Source organism: Pelophylax lessonae, assembly GCF_965119305.1.
Source record: "Pelophylax lessonae genome assembly, chromosome: 10".
Lineage (NCBI taxonomy): Eukaryota > Metazoa > Chordata > Amphibia > Anura > Ranidae > Pelophylax > Pelophylax lessonae.
The window spans coordinates 41627948-41649946 of NC_138777.1; the positions used below are offsets into that span (position 1 = coordinate 41627948).

At 44.9% G+C, this 21999-nt stretch overlaps 1 protein-coding gene and 1 long non-coding RNA gene across 2 annotated transcripts in view; one reads left to right on the top strand and one right to left on the bottom strand.

The window, feature by feature from the left end:
• The window catches only part of LOC309565207, a 1884446-nt gene that overhangs the window by 741759 nt on the left and 1120688 nt on the right, over nt 1-21999 (bottom strand). The gene's annotated exons all lie outside the window — the stretch shown is intronic.
• Nucleotides 21046-21999, top strand: part of LOC309565205 (high choriolytic enzyme 1-like) — a gene marked incomplete at its 5' end in the record, with an annotated part of 59442 nt that continues 58488 nt past the window's right edge. Inside the window, one exon of the mRNA XM_082270007.1 lies at nt 21046-21108. Within this exon, the coding sequence (XP_082126133.1) occupies nt 21046-21108 (63 nt within the window). The remainder of the gene's footprint in view (nt 21109-21999) is intronic.

A 21999-nucleotide genomic window follows, 5' to 3' on the forward strand; every position in this document is an offset into this window, starting at 1 on the left:
AATAGAAAATATGATCCCAAAAAAGTGTATGTATATCACACGTACACAACCACACTAGGCCCCAATTACTATTGTTTGTACCCCTAAAAGGCTAGGAGTAGGGGGAGTATGGAACAGGCAGCACCCTCAAACCTTCAGAAGTATGAGATGAACCCCAACAACTTGGAAAGGTGGATCTCTCTCACACGTACCAACACAGACTATCCCCCAATTTAACTGATCCCCAGAGGTTTTTGATTAAATAGCGGAATAGAAAATATGATCCCAAAAAAGTGTATGTATATCACACGTACACAACCACACTAGGCCCCAATTACTATTGTTTGTACCCCTAAAAGGCTAGGAGTAGGGGGGAGTATGGAACAGGCAGCACCCTCAAACCTTCAGAAGTATGAGATGAACCCCAACAACTTGGAAAGGTGGATCTCTCTCACACGTACCAACACAGACTATCCCCCAATTTAACTGATCCCCAGAGGTTTTTGATTAAATAGCGGAATAGAAAATATGATCCCAAAAAAGTGTATGTATATCACACGTACACAACCACACTAGGCCCCAATTACTATTGTTTGTACCCCTAAAAGGCTAGGAGTAGGGGGAGTATGGAACAGGCAGCACCCTCAAACCTTCAGAAGTATGAGATGAACCCCAACAACTTGGAAAGGTGGATCTCTCTCACACGTACCAACACAGACTATCCCCCAATTTAACTGATCCCCAGAGGTTTTTGATTAAATAGCGGAATAGAAAATATGATCCCAAAAAAGTGTATGTATATCACACGTACACAACCACACTAGGCCCCAATTACTATTGTTTGTACCCCTAAAAGGCTAGGAGTAGGGGGAGTATGGAACAGGCAGCACCCTCAAACCTTCAGAAGTATGAGATGAACCCCAACAACTTGGAAAGGTGGATCTCTCTCACACGTACCAACACAGACTATCCCCCAATTTAACTGATCCCCAAAGGTTTTTGATTAAATAGCGGAATAGAAAATATGATCCCAAAAAAGTGTATGTATATCACACGTACACAACCACACTAGGCCCCAATTACTATTGTTTGTACCCCTAAAAGGCTAGGAGTAGGGGGGAGTATGGAACAGGCAGCACCCTCAAACCTTCAGAAGTATGAGATGAACCCCAACAACTTGGAAAGGTGGATCTCTCTCACACGTACCAACACAGACTATCCCCCAATTTAACTGATCCCCAGAGGTTTTTGATTAAATAGCGGAATAGAAAATATGATCCCAAAAAAGTGTATGTATATCACACGTACACAACCACACTAGGCCCCAATTACTATTGTTTGTACCCCTAAAAGGCTAGGAGTAGGGGGAGTATGGAACAGGCAGCACCCTCAAACCTTCAGAAGTATGAGATGAACCCCAACAACTTGGAAAGGTGGATCTCTCTCACACGTACCAACACAGACTATCCCCCAATTTAACTGATCCCCAGAGGTTTTTGATTAAATAGCGGAATAGAAAATATGATCCCAAAAAAGTGTATGTATATCACACGTACACAACCACACTAGGCCCCAATTACTATTGTTTGTACCCCTAAAAGGCTAGGAGTAGGGGGGAGTATGGAACAGGCAGCACCCTCAAACCTTCAGAAGTATGAGATGAACCCCAACAACTTGGAAAGGTGGATCTCTCTCACACGTACCAACACAGACTATCCCCCAATTTAACTGATCCCCAGAGGTTTTTGATTAAATAGCGGAATAGAAAATATGATCCCAAAAAAGTGTATGTATATCACACGTACACAACCACACTAGGCCCCAATTACTATTGTTTGTACCCCTAAAAGGCTAGGAGTAGGGGGAGTATGGAACAGGCAGCACCCTCAAACCTTCAGAAGTATGAGATGAACCCCAACAACTTGGAAAGGTGGATCTCTCTCACACGTACCAACACAGACTATCCCCCAATTTAACTGATCCCCAAAGGTTTTTGATTAAATAGCGGAATAGAAAATATGATCCCAAAAAAGTGTATGTATATCACACGTACACAACCACACTAGGCCCCAATTACTATTGTTTGTACCCCTAAAAGGCTAGGAGTAGGGGGAGTATGGAACAGGCAGCACCCTCAAACCTTCAGAAGTATGAGATGAACCCCAACAACTTGGAAAGGTGGATCTCTCTCACACGTACCAACACAGACTATCCCCCAATTTAACTGATCCCCAGAGGTTTTTGATTAAATAGCGGAATAGAAAATATGATCCCAAAAAAGTGTATGTATATCACACGTACACAACCACACTAGGCCCCAATTACTATTGTTTGTACCCCTAAAAGGCTAGGAGTAGGGGGAGTATGGAACAGGCAGCACCCTCAAACCTTCAGAAGTATGAGATGAACCCCAACAACTTGGAAAGGTGGATCTCTCTCACACGTACCAACACAGACTATCCCCCAATTTAACTGATCCCCAAAGGTTTTTGATTAAATAGCGGAATAGAAAATATGATCCCAAAAAAGTGTATGTATATCACACGTACACAACCACACTAGGCCCCAATTACTATTGTTTGTACCCCTAAAAGGCTAGGAGTAGGGGGAGTATGGAACAGGCAGCACCCTCAAACCTTCAGAAGTATGAGATGAACCCCAACAACTTGGAAAGGTGGATCTCTCTCACACGTACCAACACAGACTATCCCCCAATTTAACTGATCCCCAAAGGTTTTTGATTAAATAGCGGAATAGAAAATATGATCCCAAAAAAGTGTATGTATATCACACGTACACAACCACACTAGGCCCCAATTACTATTGTTTGTACCCCTAAAAGGCTAGGAGTAGGGGGAGTATGGAACAGGCAGCACCCTCAAACCTTCAGAAGTATGAGATGAACCCCAACAACTTGGAAAGGTGGATCTCTCTCACACGTACCAACACAGACTATCCCCCAATTTAACTGATCCCCAAAGGTTTTTGATTAAATAGCGGAATAGAAAATATGATCCCAAAAAAGTGTATGTATATCACACGTACACAACCACACTAGGCCCCAATTACTATTGTTTGTACCCCTAAAAGGCTAGATGAGGAGTAGGGGGAGTATGGAACAGGCAGCACCCTCAAACCTTCAGTATGAGATTGTGTTCACTGTACCCCACAAAGATTGAGTTCACTGCACCCCACAATGATTGTGTTCACTGCACCCCACAAAGATTGTGTTCACTGCACCTCACAAAGATTGTGTTCACTGTACCCCCGAAAGATTGTGTTCACTGCACCCCACAAAGATTCTGTTCACTGTACCCCACAAAGATTGTGTTCACTGCACCCCAAAAAGATTGTGTTCACTGCACCCCAAAAAGGATGTTGTTCACTGCACCCCAAAAAGGATGTTGTTCACTCCACCCCAAAAAGATTGTGTTCACTGCACCCCACAAAGATTGTGTTCACTGCACCCCAAAAAGATTGTGTTCACTGCACCCCAAAAATGATTTTGTTCACTGCACCCCAAAAAGGATTTTGTTCACTGCACCCCAAAAAGGATGTTGTTCACTCCACCCCAAAAAGATTGTGTTCACTGCACCCCAAAAAGATTGTGTTCACTGCACCCCACAAAGGATTTTGTTCACTGCACCCCAAAAAGATTGTGTTCACTGCACCCCAAAAAGGATGTTGTTCACTGCACCCCAAAAAGGATTTTGTTCACTGCACCCCAAAAAGATTGTGTTCACTGCACCCCACAAAGGATTTTGTTCACTGCACCCCACAAAGATTGTGTTCACTGCACACCAAAAAGGATTGTGTTCACTGCACCCCAAAAAGATTTTGTTCACTGCACCCCAAAAAGATTGTGTTCACTGCAGCCCAAAAAGATTGTGTTCACTGCAGCCCAAAAAGATTGTGTTCACTGCAGCCCAAAAAGATTGTGTTCACTGCAGCCCAAAAAGATTGTGTTCACTGCAGCCCAAAAAGATTGTGTTCACTGCAGCTCACACACAGAAAAATGGATGTGGATCACTGACACCTGCCTATCTCCAATCCCACACCACACAGCAATATCGATTGTAGTTTGTAGAACACAGTTTCCCTAAAATTCAGCAGACTCTGTCCCTAACAGGATTGAGAAGAGATCGTAGATCAGGATTGAGTGCAGATTCACCCCACCCCCCACACAGCAATATCGATTGTAGTTTGTAGAACACAGTTTCCCTAAAATTCAGCAGACTCTGTCCCTAACAGGATTGAGAAGAGATCGTAGATCAGGATTGAGTGCAGATTCACCCCACCCCCCACACAGCAATATCGATTGTAGTTTGTAGAACACAGTTTCCCTAAAATTCAGCAGACTCTGTCCCTAACAGGATTGAGAAGAGATCGTAGATCAGGATTGAGTGCAGATTCACCCCACCCCCCACACAGCAATATCGATTGTAGTTTGTAGAAGACACTGACCCTATATAATTCAGCAGACTCTATCCCTAAAATGCCTACAACTCGCCCTGCCTAAACACTCCGACCTGTCCCTCAATTCTATCCGGACACAAATGGTTTTTTCCTGCCTATCTTTCCCTAATCAGCAGCCAGCACGTTGATGTGTGCTCTGTCCCTGAATCTAAGCAGCATAATGACGCCGCTGCGGCTGCCTTGAACTTATAAAGACTTGGTCACATGCTTCAGACGGCCAATCACAGCTACTGAGACATTTGCAGGCATGGCTGGGATGGCTTAAGGCACACCAGTTAAACGATTGTTGATTGGCTGTTGAAAGCCCGCCATGAAAAGAGCGCCAAAGCATGCAAAACCCGGAAATAAAACGACCGAACACGGATTTTTACCCGAACATACAGTAAAGTGTCCGTGTCCGTGTTCGGGTACAAAAAATCCAATTATTCGGTACGAACACGAATAATACAGTCCGTGTTCGCTCAACACTACTCGCCACATCTAATTTAGTTTAAAGAGCAAGTGCTATGTGGTGTAGCGGACCCGCTTCTCTCCTTTGTTGAGAGCCGTCTATACTAATACACAACTATATTGGTCAATCTGATTGAATACATCCACGTCAGATATAAGGATTGTATATATATTGAAAATGTTTTGAGACAGCTGGAGCCTGAGGAAGCACTCACAAGCGAAACGCGTAGTTCCAGCAATACTTCATATGTTTTGTCACATTCCCTATGTGGGCTCTGTGAAATCTAAGTATTCTTGCTCAATGTTTTGTGTATTTGTACCAATGTTCAATGAATATATACGTTTGTCTATATTTAATGTTCTTTAAATAAATAAAACCTTTTTACCAATTTTAAAATATGGTCTGAATGTGGAAAGAATTTATTGACATATGTGGCACATTTAAATCCCCTAGGTTCCACCCTTACCATATCGAGACAAGGCTGGAAACCTCCCCCCCCCCTGTTCTGCATACTCTATTTTGGGGAAGGTGCCGACAACAACTAATGCCTAGTTAAGCCAATATCTCCTCCTCCACAATCCAATTGGGCTTTAATGTATTGTGCAAGATCTTGCTGGCAGAAAAAAAAAACAGCATTTTCCCTGCTATGTGCATGAGCCTTCAGTTGAATATTTAACAAAACCTTTTTTTTTTTTCTTTTGTTTTGGATAGAGTAGGTAAGGATTAGAACACATGAGCCCTCTAGGCCATTTTATGTGGTCCTCGCACCGCTCCTGAAGCTGCAACACCCCCCTTATGCAGCCGCGCAGAGGCTCATCTCTGCCCTCCTGTCCCAGCAGTCGGCAGCAGAGAGGAGGACAGAACTCCTCCTACAGATCCTGAGCCTCTTTGTGCAGCCACAGCACCCCTTTGTCTCCTCCTCCCTTAGTCTCAGCATTCAGCAGACTCCAGCCCTACTCTGGTCCTCATCCAGACCCTGGACTTTCCCAGATCTGCCCTCAGCTTCTTTCCAGCAGCAGCACAAGGTAAGGGGGCTGCACTGATGTAAGGGAGGGGGTTTAGGAATCTTGACCTCTGATGGTGGGGGAGCTCTTGATATCCGATGTAACAGGTTGTGGGATGCTGTCAACATCTAGTCTTACAGATACAGCCGGCCCTTTGAGGGCAACCATAATGCTGATGTGGCCCTCAATGAAATTGAGTTTGACACCCCTGGATTAGAAGAATTAGAAGTGTAATTTGTTATTGTTGTCTGGTGCCCCGGGAGGTTAATTCGCCCTCTCTGTTCATCTTAATGATCAAAGTTACAGAGACAGAAAATTAAGAAAAATTACAAAATTTTAGAGTAAGGATGAATCGTTCAATAGAAACACCTATTCTGGTGACAATTGCTTATGATGAGGAAAAGGGAAGCAGCCATTTTATTTATCAAATATTTATTTATGATTATCAAACATGGATTTATGATTAAGCAGATATATTGGATGTATATGTTGTGAGAAGTCATATTGTATAACAGCTGTTGTATTCAAAAGCCATTTACAGCTCCAACTGTCAAGATTGCTATCTCAAGTCTTTGAAGATCTGTTCAATTAACGAACTTGAAAGTGACACGTCTATGTTAAAATGTCCATCCGCCTATCAAAGGATGTTACCAAAGACTCATATGTGACTTTAAAGAAACTAGATAGCTAGGTTCCACCCACTTTATAATGTATAAAACTGTATTAGAAACCCTAGCCAGATAGAGCAAATGATTTCATGATTAAGAATGTAATGTGATTGACTTGCTCTCCAAACATGTCTTCCTATCTACATGTTTGTCTAAATAAATATAATTTCCAATCAGGCTTCAACAGTCAAAATGTTACTGAAACCCATGAGTTCTGGGGTTTCCCTGTCACTTAAGAGGGGCATTTGTAAAGTTCATCTCCCACTTTTCATTGCATTTCTAGGACAGGAATTACAGGCAGATCTCTACAGTGTGAGAGAGACAGCAACAATAATCTGGCAAGGGTTTTAACTAGGGTTGAGCGGACACCTAGATGTCCGTGTTCGACGGGTTCGGCCGAACTTTAAAAAAAAGTCCGGGTCCGTGTCCCGGACTTTTACCGAACTTTTCCCGGACACCGAACCCCATTGAAGTCAATGGGGACCCGAACTTTAAGGCACTAAAATGGCTCTAAAACACCAATAGAAAGGGCTAGAGTGCTGCAAATGGCAGCAAAACGTAGTTAAGAGCATGGCAAGTACTCTGCAAACAAATGTGGATAGGGAAATAACTTAAAACAACAAAAAAAAAAAACAGAAAAATAAAACAATGTTCTTCATCTCTGAAGGACGAGGCCCATAAGGAGTAGGAGGGAGGTTGAGGTGGTGGTGGATGTGGCGGTGTCATAGGCGTGCGCACAGGGTGTGCCTGGTGTACCTGGGCACACCCTAATCACCTAGGGCACATAGCATTATCGCTCTGTTTGCCAGTGAGGAGATGGGAAAGATCTCCCTCGCACCTGCTCTGCTCTATTTCTCTTTGCCAGCAGGGAGAGTAATGTATCGGGGCCATGTACATGTAGGCAAACACATGCATGTGTATTTCAACTTTGGGGTGCACACCCTAATGCAATAGGCTGCGCACACCTATGGGCGGTGTAGGTGGAAGCGGCGGTGGAGGAGGACCAGGGCCGGATTAAGAGCATCATGGTCTTGGTGCTGAGGATTTTGAAGGGCCTTAAGGGCCGTGCCTTGGCATGCACCCAGAGGAGGAAGGGTGCAGCCATGCATGCCTAATTCAACATGGGATGCTGTCTCTGAAGCCCATAAACACATCCATGCATCGCCAACTGTCCCTCCTTGTCCGGCCTTCGCGCTGTGTGGGGAGGTTCTGAGGGTGCTGCCTGGGGAAGCGAGCATAGAAGCCAGACTTCTGTGTTTACAAGTGACAGAAGAGCGGTCACAGTGAATATGGCCAACCCAGGGCCTATATAAAAGGTAGGGGCCTGCATGGAGCTGCAGCTCCAATAGCCCCTACGTTAATCTGGCCCTGAGGAGGAGGACGAGGTAGCCAACACTGCTTCTTTTCACAAATTTTAAATGAGGGTACACCCCAAAAGAGTGAGAAAGAGCAAAAATGGAACAATGGCTGGGTAAGGTCGGTATCCATTGCTATTCTGCACAAGGTACGGAAAAGTCCCGTGGGATCCATGCCTGGTTCATTTTAATGAACGTGAGCTTGTCCACATTGTCTCTGGACAGGCGGCTGCGCTTGTCTGTTATAACACCCCCAGCCGTGCTAAATACCCGTTCAGATAATACACTGGCTGCAGGGCACGCCAGCACCTCCAAGGCGTAAAGGGCAAGCTCAGGCCATGTGCCCAATTTGGAGACCCAGAAGTTGAAGGGGGCAGACCCCTCATTCACTACATGTAGGCGTGTGCACACATACTGCTCCACCATGTTGGTAAAATGCTGCCTCCTGCTAAGACGTTCCATCTGAGCTGCTGGTGCTGCTGTTTGTTGTGGCGTGCTGACAAAGCTTTTCCACATTTCGGCCATGCTAACCCTGCCTTCTGAGGTGCTGGCGGTGCCCTGGTTGAGTTGGCGACCTCCTCCTCCTCTGCCTTGTGCTTCCACTGTGGCCCCGCTGTCAGATGGGAATGCCAGCAGCATCGCATCTACCAGCGTGCGCTTGTACTCGCGCCTCTTGCGATCGCGCTCCAGTGAGTGAATTAAGGACGGTACGTTGTCCTTGTAACGGGGATCCAGCAGCGTGGCCACCCAGTAATCAGCACAAGTTAGAATGTGGGCAACTCGGCGGTCGTTGTGGAGACACTGCAGCATGTAATCGCTCATGTGTGCCAGGCTGCCCAGAGGCGACGAAAGGCTGTCCTCTGTGGGAGGTGTATCGTCCGTGTCCTCTGTATCCCCCCAGCCACGCACCAGTGATGGCCATGAGCTGGCCTGGGTGCCACCCTGCTGTGAACATGGTTCCATCTCCTCCTCCAGCTCCTCCTCCTCCTTATCCTCCAGAACTGTGCCCCTGCTGGACAATTGTGTCCCTGGCGTTTGTGTGTGCAGGAACCCACCCTCGGAGCCCCTTGCGAATGACTGCCCTGAAAGCCTTTGAAATGTTACCTCTTCATCCTCCTCCTCCTCCTCCTCATCCTGTGCCACATCCTCTTCCATCATCGCCCGAATTGTTTTTTCAAGGAGGCATAGAAGTGGGATAGTTAAGCTGAGAACGGCGTCATTGCCACTGGCCATGTTGGTGGAGTACTCAAAACAGCGCAACAAGGCACACAGGTCTCGCATGGAGGCCCAGTTATTGGTGGTGAAGTGGTGCTGTTCCGCAGAGCGACTCACGCGTGCGTGCTGCAGCTGAAACTCCACTATGGCCTGCTGCTGCTCGCACAGTCTTTCCAGCATGTGCAAGGTGGAGTTCCACCTTGTGGGCACGTCACATATGAGGCGGTGAGCGGGAAGGCCGAAGTTACGATGCAGCGCTGCCAGGCGAGCAGCAGCAGGGTGAGAACGCCGAAAGTGCGCACAAACGGCCCGCACTTTCTGCAGCAGCTCTGACATATCGGGGTAGTTTTTAAGGAACCTCTGCACCACCAAATTCAGCACATGCGCCAGGCAAGGGATGTGCGTCAAACCGGCTAGGCCCAGAGCTGCTATGAGATTTCTCCCGTTATCGCACACCACCAGGCCGGGCTTGAGGCTCGCTGGCAGCAACCACTCATTTGTTTGCTGTTCCATGCTCCTCCACAACTCCTGCGCGGTGTGTGGTTTGTCCCCCAAACAGGCAAGTTGTAAAACTGCCTGCTGTCGTTTACCCCTGGCCGTGCTGAAGTTGGTGGTGAAGGTGTTACGCTGTCCGGATGAGGAGGCGGTAGAGGATGAGGAAGCGGAGTAGGAGGAGTTAGGAACAGGAGGCAAACTGAAGCGCCCTGCAATCCTCGGTGGTGGAAGGACATGCGCCAAATTGCTATCCGCCTCAGGCCCATCCGCCACTGCATTTACCCAGTGTGCCGTTAGGGAGATATAACGCCCCTGACCGTGCTTACTGGTCCACGTATCGGTAGTTAGGTGGACCTTGGCACAGATGGCGTTGCGCAGTGCACACCTGATTTTTTCCCCCACTTGGTTGTGTAGGGAAGGGATGGCTTGCCTGGAAAAGTAGTGGCGGCTGGGCACGACGTACTGTGGGACAGCCACCGACATAAGGTTTTTAAAACTGTGCGTCTCCACCAGACGGAATGACAGCATTTCAAAGGCCAATAATTTTGAAATGCTGGCATTCAGGGCCAGGGATCGCGGGTGGGTAGGGGGGTACTTCCTCTTCCTCTCAAGTGTTTGGGAGATGGAAATCTGAACGCTTCCACGGGACATTGTGGAGATGGTTGTTGGTGACCCAGGTGGTGGTGTTGCTGACAGATCGTCTGTTTGCGGGGTGGCAGGTGCCGGTATCACTACAGATGTGGCTGGAGCGGCCGAGACTGCAGCAGAAGAGGAAGCAGGATGAGCCAGAGACGTTTCTTGGTTTTGAAGGTGTGTACTCCACTGCAGCTCGTGCTTTGCACTTAGATGCCTGATCATGCAGGTTGTGCTCAGGTTGAGAAGGTTTATGCCTCGCTTCAAGCTCTGATTGCACAGGGTGCAAACCACTCGTGTCCTGTCATCAGCACATTTTCTAAAGAACTTCCACACTAGAGAACTCCTTTGAGCTGACTTTGGTGCGCTCGTTCCCTTGCTGCGTTGGGCAGTAGCGGGCGTAGTGTCTAGGGCACGGCCGCTCCGCTTCTGCACCCTGCTCCCTCTTCTGCTGTGCTGGTGGCTCTGTGCGACCACCGCCTCTTCCTCCAAACTACTCAGGTCACCTGCATGACGTTCATTCCATGTGGGGTCGAGGACCTCATCGTCCTCCACATCATCTTCCACCCAGTCTTCACCCCTGCCCTCCTTGTCGGTCTCCACAATGCTGAACGCCGCAGCAGTTGGCACCTGCGTTTCGTCATCATCGGAGACGTGCTGCGATGATCCTTGCATGTACTCATCTTGAGAAATAAGTGGTTGGGCATCGCTGCACTCAATCTCTTCCACTTCTGGGGCAGGGCTAGGTGGATGGCCCTGGGAAACCCTGCTGACAGAGTCATCAAAAAGAAGAAGAGACTGCTGTATGGCTTGGGGCTCAGACTGCTTGCCTGATTTGCAAGGGGGTGAGGTGAAAGACGGTTGGACATCGGCTGCAGGTGCCAACTGTGACCTTTCTGCAGTAGACTGGGTGGGAGACAATGTGAAGGAACTGGAGGCACTGTCAGCACCAAACCAATCTACTATCGCCTCCACTTGTTCTGGCCTCATCACTTCTAGGGGCGTATGATGCCCTACCAAATACTGATGCAGGTTCTGTCGCCTACTCACACTTGAGGAAGGTGTTTCACTTGTGCGTGTAGCTGGCACAGATCGACCACGTCCTCTCCTTGCAACAGGAGCTCTAGCAGCAGCACCACCACGACCCAGGCCACGGCCCCTATTTGACGCTCTCCTCATATTTCTGAAATTTAAGATCTTGCCCTAGAAAGGTCTTTATTGAATAGCGGAACAAAAGAACAACAGTATCGCACGGGTGTATCTCACAGTCAAATATGCAAACTATGCCGCAATTTAATGTTTTTTACACCAAAAGGGTGTGTATTGAATAGCGGAATAGGATAAAAAACTGTGTATCTCACACGTACAAACACAGACTAGGCCCGATTAAATTTTTTCCTACCCTAAAGGGAGGATGAGGAAGAGGAGTATGGAACAGGCAGCACCCTCAAATCTTCAGAAGTATGAGATGAACCCCAAAAACTTGGAAAGGTGGATCTCACACGTACCGACACAGACTATTCCGCAATTTAATTGAGCCCCAAAGGTTTTTATTGAATAGCGGAATAGGAAATATGATCAAAAAAAAGTGTATGTTTTTCACACGTACAGAAGCACACTAGGCCCCAATTACTATTGTTTGTACACCTAAAAGGATTAATGAGGAGGAGGAGGAGTATAGAACAGGCAGCACCCTCAAAGCTTCAGAAGTATGAGATGAACCCCAAAAACTTGGAAAGGTGGATCTCACACGTACCGACACAGACTATTCCGCAATTTAATTGAGCCCCAAAGGTTTTCATAGAATAGCGGAATAGGAAATATGATCAAAAAAAAGTGTATGTTTTTCACACGTACAGAAACACACTAGGCCCCAATTACTATTGTTTGTACACCTAAAAGGATGGATGAGGAAGAGGAGGAGGAGGAGTATAGAACAGGCAGCACCCTCAAAGCTTCAGAAGTATGAGATGAACCCCAAAAACTTGGAAAGGTGGATCTCACACGTACCGACACAGACTATTCCGCAATTTAATTGAGCCCCAAAGGTTTTTATTGAATAGCGGAATAGGAAATATGATCAAAAAAAAGTGTATGTTTTTCACACGTACAGAAGCACACTAGGCCCCAATTACTATTGTTTGTACACCTAAAAGGATGGATGAGGAGGAGGAGGAGGAGGAGGAGGAGGAGTATAGAACAGGCAGCACCCTCAAAGCTTCAGAAGTATGAGATGAAACCCAAAAACTTGGAAAGGTGGATCTCACACGTACCGACACAGACTATTCCGCAATTTAATTGAGCCCCAAAGGTTTTTATTGAATAGCGGAATAGGAAATATGATAAAAAAAAAGTGTATGTTTTTCACACGTACAGAAGCACACTAGGCCCCAATTACTATTGTTTGTACACCTAAAAGGATGGATGAGGAAGAGGAGGAGGAGGAGTATAGAACAGGCAGCACCCTCAAAGCTTCAGAAGTATGAGATGAACCCCAAAAACTTGGAAAGGTGGATCTCACACGTACCGACACAGACTATTCCGCAATTTAATTGAGCCCCAAAGGTTTTTATTGAATAGCGGAATAGGAAATATGATAAAAAAAAAGTGTATGTTTTTCACACGTACAGAAGCACACTAGGCCCCAATTACTATTGTTTGTACACCTAAAAGGATGGATGAGGAGGAGGAGGAGTATAGAACAGGCAGCACCCTCAAAGCTTCAGAAGTATGAGATGAACCCCAAAAACATGGAAAGGTGGATCTCACACGTACCGACACAGACTATTCCGCAATTTAATTGAGCCCCAAAGGTTTTTATTGAATAGCGGAATAGGAAATATGATCAAAAAAAAGTGTATGTTTTTCACACGTACAGAAGCACACTAGGCCCCAATTACTATTGTTTGTACACCTAAAAGGATGGATGAGGAGGAGGAGGAGGAGGAGTATAGAACAGGCAGCACCCTCAAAGCTTCAGAAGTATGAGATGAACCCCAAAAAACTTGGAAAGGTGGATCTCACACGTACCGACACAGACTATTCCGCAATTTAATTGAGCCCCAAAGGTTTTTATTGAATAGCGGAATAGGAAATATGATCAAAAAAAAGTGTATGTTTTTCACACGTACAGAAGCACACTAGGCCCCAATTACTATTGTTTGTACACCTAAAAGGATGGATGAGGAGGAGGAGGAGGAGGAGTATAGAACAGGCAGCACCCTCAAAGCTTCAGAAGTATGAGATGAACCCCAAAAACTTGGAAAGGTGGATCTCACACGTACCGACACAGACTATTCCGCAATTTAATTGAGCCCCAAAGGTTTTTATAGAATAGCGGAATAGGAAATATGATCAAAAAAAAGTGTATGTTTTTCACACGTACAGAAGCACACTAGGCCCCAATTACTATTGTTTGTACACCTAAAAGGATGGATGAGGAGGAGGAGGAGTATAGAACAGGCAGCACCCTCAAAGCTTCAGAAGTATGAGATTGTATTCACTGTACCCCACAAAGATTGTGTTCACTGTACCCCACAAAGATTGTGTTCACTGTACCCCACAAAGGTTTTGTTCACTGCACCCCACAAAGATTGTGTTCACTGCACTCCAAAAGGATTGTCTTCACTGCACCCCACAAAGATTGTGTTCACTGTACCCCACAAAGGTTTTGTTCACTGCACCCCACAAAGATTGTGTTCACTGTACCCCACAAAGGTTTTGTTCACTGCACCCCACAAAGATTGTGTTCACTGTACCCCCCAAAGATTTTGTTCACTGCACCCCACAAGGATTGTCTTCACTGCACCCCACAAGGATTGTCTTCACTGCACCCCACAAAGATTGTGTTCACTGTACCCCACAAAGATTTTGTTCACTGCACTCCAAAAGGATTGTCTTCACTGCACCCCACAAAGATTGTGTTCACTGTACCCCACAAAGGTTTTGTTCACTGCACCCCACAAAGATTGTGTTCACTGTACCCCACAAAGCTTTTGTTCACTGCACCCCACAAAAATTGTGTTCACTGTACCCCCCAAAGATTTTGTTCACTGCACCCCACAAGGATTGTCTTCACTGCACCCCACAAGGATTGTCTTCACTGCACCCCACAAGGATTGTCTTCACTGCACCTCACAAAGATTGTGTTCACTGTACCCCACAAAGGTTGTGTTCACTGCACCCCACAAAGGTTTTGTTCACTGCACCCCACAAAGATTGTGTTCACTGCACCCCACAAAGGTTTTGTTCACTGCACCCCACAAAGATTGTGTTCACTGTACCCCACAAAGATTGTGTTCACTGTACCCCACAAAGGTTTTGTTCACTGCACCCCACAAAGATTGTGTTCACTGTACCCCACAAAGGTTGTGTTCACTGCACCCCACAAAGGTTTTGTTCACTGCACCCCACAAAGATTGTGTTCACTGCACCCCACAAAGATTGTGTTCACTGTACCCCACAAAGGTTTTGTTCACTGCACCCCACAAATATTGTGTTCACTGTACCCCACAAAGATTGTGTTCACTGCACTCCAAAAGGATTGTCTTCACTGCACCCCACAAAGATTGTGTTCACTGTACCCCACAAAGATTTTGTTCACTGCAACCCACAAAGATTGTGTTCACTGTACCCCACAAAGATTTTGTTCACTGCACTCCAAAAGGATTGTCTTCACTGCACCCCACAAAGATTGTGTTCACTGTACCCCACAAAGGTTTTGTTCACTGCACCCCACAAAGATTGTGTTCACTGTACCCCACAAAGGTTTTGTTCACTGCACCCCACAAAGATTGTGTTCACTGTACCCCACAAAGATTGTGTTCACTGTACCCCACAAAGGTTTTGTTCACTGCACCCCACAAAGATTGTGTTCACTGCACCCCACAAAGGTTTTGTTCACTGCACCCCACAAAGGTTTTGTTCACTGTACCCCACAAAGGTTTTGTTCACTGCACCCCACAAAGATTGTGTTCACTGTACCCCACAAAGGTTTTGTTCACTGCACCCCACAAAGATTGTGTTCACTGTACCCCCCAAAGATTTTGTTCACTGCACCCCACAAGGATTGTCTTCACTGCACCCCACAAGGATTGTCTTCACTGCACCCCACAAAGATTGTGTTCACTGTACCCCCCCAAAGATTTTGTTCACTGCACCCCACAAGGATTGTCTTCTCTGCACCCCACAAAGATTGTGTTCACTGTACCCCCCAAAGATTTTGTTCACTGCACCCCACAAGGATTGTCTTCACTGCACCCCACAAGGATTGTCTTCACTGCACCCCACAAAGATTGTGTTCACTGTACCCCCACAAAGGTTTTGTTCACTGCACCCCACAAAGATTTTGTTCACTGCACTCCAAAAGGATTGTGTTCACTGCACCCCAAAAAGATTGTGTTCACTGCAGCCCACACACAGAAAAATGGATGTGGATCACTGACACCTGCCTATCTCCTATCCCACACCACACAGCAATATCGATTGTAGTTTGTAGAACACAGTTTCCCTAAAATTCAGCAGACTCTGTCCCTAACAGGATTGAGAAGAGATCGTAGATCAGGAGAACTAAGTGCAGACCCCACCCCACACAGCAATATCGATTGTAGTTTGTAGAACACTCTGACCCTAAAATTCAGCAGCAGCCTCTCCCTAACAGGATTGAGAAGAGATCGTAGATCAGGATTGAGTGCAGACCCCACCCCCCACACAGCAATATCAATTGTAGTTTGCAGAAGACACTGACCCTATAATTCAGCAGACTCTATCCCTAAAATGCCTACAACTCGCCCTGCCTAAACACTCCGACCTGTCCCTCAATTCTATCCGGACACAAATGTTTTTTTCCTGCCTATCTTTCCCTAATCAGCAGCCAGCACGTTGATGTGTGCTCTGTCCCTGATCTAAGCAGCATAATGACGCCGCTGCGGCTGCCTCGAACTTATAAAGACTTGGTCACATGCTTCAGACGGCCAATCACAGCTACTGAGACATTTGCAGGCATGGCTGGGATGGCTTAAGGCACACCAGTTAAACGATTGTTGATTGGCTGTTGAAAGCCCGCCATGAAAAGAGCGCCAAAGCATGCAAAACCCGGAAATAAAACGACCGAACACGGATTTTTACCCGAATATACAGTAAAGTGTCCGTGTTCGTGTTCGGGTAACAAAAATCCAATTATTCGGTACGAACACGAATAATACAGTCCGTGTTCGCTCAACACTAGTTTTAACTATTCCGTACTCATTAAATACTCATTAATACAAACATTTTAAATAATACATTATTCTAAAGATCTGTATTTCTTTCTAAAATAATAGGGACAACTGAGATGAAAAGTAGGGCAGAGTGATTTGGTTTCAAAAGAAGGACAGCTCCGAAAAATGAAGAAAGGTTGGGGGCTATGGTCAACAATTTCATGTCTGTGAGCCCTTGGCCAGAATGTGGTGTAACCAATTTCTGAGCCGAATAATGTGACGGAACTGTTTATAATCATGGTACCACATCCCCTGTTAGTTTGTCTCTATGGAATACATCTGATTATTAATAACACATTTTCAATTATTATTTGGCAGGGAGGAGACTTCTTCTCAACGTCCCCAGATATTAAATCTGCTTCTTCAGGGAAAAGGAGATGATCAGGGGAAAGGAGATGATATATTTCTAATACAGGTAATATCTGGGGAATCCATGGGTGAATGCATCTAGTAGTGATCAACCGATATCGGTTTTTCGTTGCTGATACCGATACTTTGGTCAATGCATATTGTGGTATTTGTACATTTAAATTTTGTCACTCGTGACATCACTTCCGGGTTTTTGCATGGAGACCTGATCAGAGCCGAATGCGGCTTTGATTGGGTCTTCAGCGGCCGTGCAGGCTGGTTGCCCGGGTCTACCGATGGCACGGAAGGTGGCGGGAGGGGGTTGACATCCCCTCCCGCTCCTTGTAATGACAGCCGAGCGGCTTCTCAGCCGCATCGGTTGTCATTACAAGACAGCTGACAGTCGGCTATGGACGCCGGTACCGGGGTGATGCTTCTAACTGCAGGCATCACTAAAGGTACAAGCACTTTCCTAATATATCGGCATTATCGGGTCATTGGTGGCCGATTCCGATATATTGGGGAAAGTGCATATCGGCCCTCGATATATCGGCTTTGCCAATAATCGGACGATCTCTAGCATCAAGTAACCTGAGCTTTCATATCTTCAGAGCCTCAAATGTTTCATGGGACCCCATGCAAACTAGATCTGGGACCACTGAAATCAGAGAGGCCGCTTGCAAGTATGTAACATGTGATTTGCAACATGGCTCCAAGGACGACTTTAGAATGGAACCTGTGAAATGTAGTGAACTGAAGGGATGGATACTGGGGTTTTAGACCCGCCTTCACTGAAAACTTTCCCTGTAGGCCTCAGTCTGAGAACTGGTTTAGCAACCCACTGCAAGCTGCTTTAAGTGCCCACTGGCAGATGGTGGTGCCTGTGGGTACTCTAAAGTTGCATGAAGGTGAGGTCACCCTCAGAGCTACAAGGTACCTTCACTGAGAAGTGGCATGAGGTGGAGAGGTTAGGTGGAGAGAACTTGTGCTCACGCTCTTCAACCAGGAACATTTCGAAAAATAAAGCTTCTCTTTCAGATAATTAATTTTTCCTCAATGGTTCATTTTGCTTCAATCTTAGATTTTAAGATTTTATGAAGTTTTTTTTTCATGAGGCATGAGGTTCCCATAGAAGAAAGTAAGCACATTAAATCCCATGCTGCAGTAAGTAGGTCTTGACTGCACACATTACGACGCGTATAAAAAGTAATGTGACCAGCTAATGCACGTCACAGTTTGTAGGACAACCAAGGGCAAGTTGGAATGACTCTGTCACAACCCTCTCAGCAACCTGGAAATCACGTTGAATCTACCAACCACAAGAAGCCCTGCAATGCGTCCTCCGGACCTAATGCTCTTGTGCCATTCTGCAGGACCCAAAGAGTTTCAGGGAATTATCATACTTCCTTGTAAGGTCAAATTAACTGGGGTAGAGATAACCAGGCTTTTTTTTTTTTTTTTATTGTGATACATGCGTGGCTTTTAATGGGGAAACCTTCATTAACATTAAAACACTTGGAATTCACCCTTTTGATTTTAACCCATTAATATCATGGCTGTTTTCACAAAGATAAGGGCTTTAGCATTCTGCTGTTAAGGGTTATCTACCAGTCACTGAACCAGTAAAAAAGAAGATCAGTAGTTTGATACAAGCATGCAAGGGTCATTGTTCCTCCCTGTGACTTATCTGCTGCCTGGAGCGATGCATGTTTGTTCCCAGGACTTCAATTATCCTACTCCACCCAATACCTGTATCTTATGACTAGAGGTCTATTATATCTCATAAATGTTATTCTTTGTGTCTGTACACTCATCAACAAGGTGTAAATTGTATGATATTAACAGAAACTGTTGTTGATTACACTTGAAAAAAGACAAATGCTACTATATAATATTGCTGATCAATTTACTAGATTTGGGGGGGGGGGGGGGGCTGACATTACCAAATGGCTACACATTATAATAGGTATATGTAATATTTCAGAAAAACATCAGGACAGGAAACTAAATCTCTACAATTGGGACACATATCAATAAGGACCGGTGTTTGAGATGACTATAGTACTTTGAAACCCTTGCCAGGTTTTTACTGAGTCGGCTTCTCCAATGGGGAGATATTTTCTCTCACTTTCTGTTATTTAACCACTTAACCCCCGGAGGATTTGGCTGCTCAAAGACCAGGGCCTATTTTGCGATTCGGCACTGCGTGACTTTACAGAGGTCATGGGACTTTAAATGAGGCAGGTCACTAACTGAAATACACATAGATCAAATCGGAATGGTAATTTATTGCACATTCAGTAATTACCATAATACAAATAAATAACATCAATAAATAACATCCATTTCCAAATATGATATAGACATATGTAAAAAGAGATGACACAGAAAAATGCATATAGTAATACAATTTATACTAAAAATAGTATAATAATATTTTGTTGAAAGGTACATGATATACGCGTTTCGTGGATCCCTGTCCACTCATCAGGAGCTTGATGCAAAAAGATATCTGTAAACATAGGTTTGTATAAAAATCAAAAAATCTCATATATATATATTAAAAAGAATATAACAAATTATATATATATATATATATATATATATATATATATATATATATATATATATATATATTTATAAATAAAACAAGGATGGCCTTATTGCTTTCATGTCAGCATCAAAAATACACCCAGCATTTAGAAGGAAAGTGAGAGCGCTAGAGCAAATGTCTGACCCGGGGCTGTGGAGAGGATGGGCCGCCCAGTCCAAAGGGCTGGGGGGGCAGCCAAACGGCAAGCCAAGACATCAGATGCAATTACCACTGCCAGAACATATAGACCAAACTGATCTAGAAAAAATACTGTATATTAAGGTGCAATATATATGTATAATATTGAATAAAAAATTTTAATAGTGTCTAGTGATGTGTCCACCAAAACCAAGGAAAATTCCATGGTATTAAAGAAAGTTTTTAGGATGGGCACCAAAAGGTACAGAGTGATCAGAAGGGGAATGGAGGGAGGAACCATGTGAATACCTTGACAACTAGAGGACATAAAAAAAGGGGTGGAAAAATCAAACGTGAGCCCAGTGCCAAAACTGAAAAGAACTAAATAAACATTGTGACCCAGATAAAAATTATAGTGGAAAGGGGGTTGCCATTGCCCCTCTAGAGTCTTACCTATAGCTGAACAGAATGAGGTCCTGGCTGACCTCAGTGAAATACCCTAGTGGACATGGATGGATCCCCACCAGCGCCATGCAGACGCCAGATTCAGACCTGTCTTGGGTACGGCTCCCCATAATTTGTTATCTTTATGGTAGTAATTGAGTACCTGACTCTATCTCCAAGTGGCAACGTGGCTGGAGGCCCACTTTTTGGGTCATAGGTGTAAGTTTGTTGCCTACAAGGACCTTGAGTCTCCAGTCTGTTACTGGTTCTTTGTTATGTATATTTGGCATTTATATTGGTTATTTATTTTGTTATTTGTAATTGGCCATTAAATCCCAGTCAGTGTCTTATTTGGTGGCAGGGTTGGGTGGTGGGGTGGCCAGGCAGCTTGGGAAGGACTGAACTACATCTTTTATGCCCTAGTCATGAAGTTTTGCTGGTTACACGGGGATAACCTGATCCTGCAGTGTGCAGAAAATGGCTGGGGTGATAAAGAGTCAGAAAATACTCCTGCACTAGCTGCACCCCCTTCTCTCTTGGAGAAGAGCTTCTCCTGCCTTGGCCTTGCCATGGTCACACTGGTAATTTTTTAGGCTTTTTTTGTAGAGAAATATGAAAGTGTTCTGACCACATGCTTTTAGGGAGCACTGTCTTACATCTTTGGGCGACCTACGATCTTCACTAGTGACATAATTGCTTATTCTGGGTTTCTGCACGTTTTCACATTTCCCTATAGGCCTATGGTCACCTGCAACAAGCCACGTCCCAAAATAATCCTTGTCAAGCTGAAATTGATTCCACCTTGAGGTGAAAAAGATGGAATCTAATATGGTACATGTGTAAGAAGATCTTTCTCCGTTTGTGTGTCCTGACGGAGTCTGCTGATTCGTGCCTATTATACTCTTGTCTTGTTCTAATCTGTTACACAGCTAAAATAGGTTAATGTGAAGCAGACTTCAGAGGTTGTAGGAAAACCTTGTTTCAGTTCCATGGACGCCGCTAAATACATCATCATCATTTGCTTCCTCTTACAAACGCTGTTACTACTCCAGGTGAGGCAATATACACCAGTTATAGCAGGTAAAGCTGAGATTTGTATGTAACTTTGCCTGCCTGCATAATTGGATCGATTTCTTATAGGGTTTACATTATGAGTAGCTTCTGCTCACATATTTTTCATTATAGGCTTACTTTGAATTACGACTTTATAGGAATATTCACTGGTTTTACATTGATGGAGACCTTATATACATTTATTACGCAAGATTAAACAAGGCCTTCAGAGCAGGACAGCAGCCTCTTGCTTAGCGTGAATGAGAATAATTTCTTGTGCCAAAATTAGTGCCTAAATAGTCTGCAGAGAAACATTGGCGGGCAGAGTTTAGAATCCTTGGTCTACAAAGAGACATAGAAGAGTGACGGCGGAAAATATGTATATTAAAATTTTTTTGGAAGTCTTTTCCAAGCATCAACCAAAAGTAATACTTTCTAAGATTAGTTTTGAACTTTTCTCCTGCTTGCTTGAAGTCATGTTCCCAGGTTCTCGGTCTTAGCCCTTGATCAACCCTCCTGGACGTTATTCACCCTTTTGATGTACGGTATTTAAAAGTTTCAGTTATGTCTTCCCGTTCCTTTCTTTCCTCTAAACTGTTCATATTAAGTTCCTGAAGTCTCCTGATATGTTTTATTCCTCAGACCCTTTTTGTTGCACTTCTCTGGACTCGTTCTATCTTATCAATATCTTTTTTGTAAGTGTCTCCAGAACTTGGCACAGTGTTCTATTCTATGTGGGGTCTCATTATAGATTTCTATAGAGGAATCAGGACTTCCTTCCTCCAGCTGGTGACCCCTCTAAAGATGCATCCAAGATCTCTAGAATTTGCACAGTTAAGGCCCCTTTCACACAGTCCGTCCGTCAGACGGACTCCATTTATCTCAGCGGG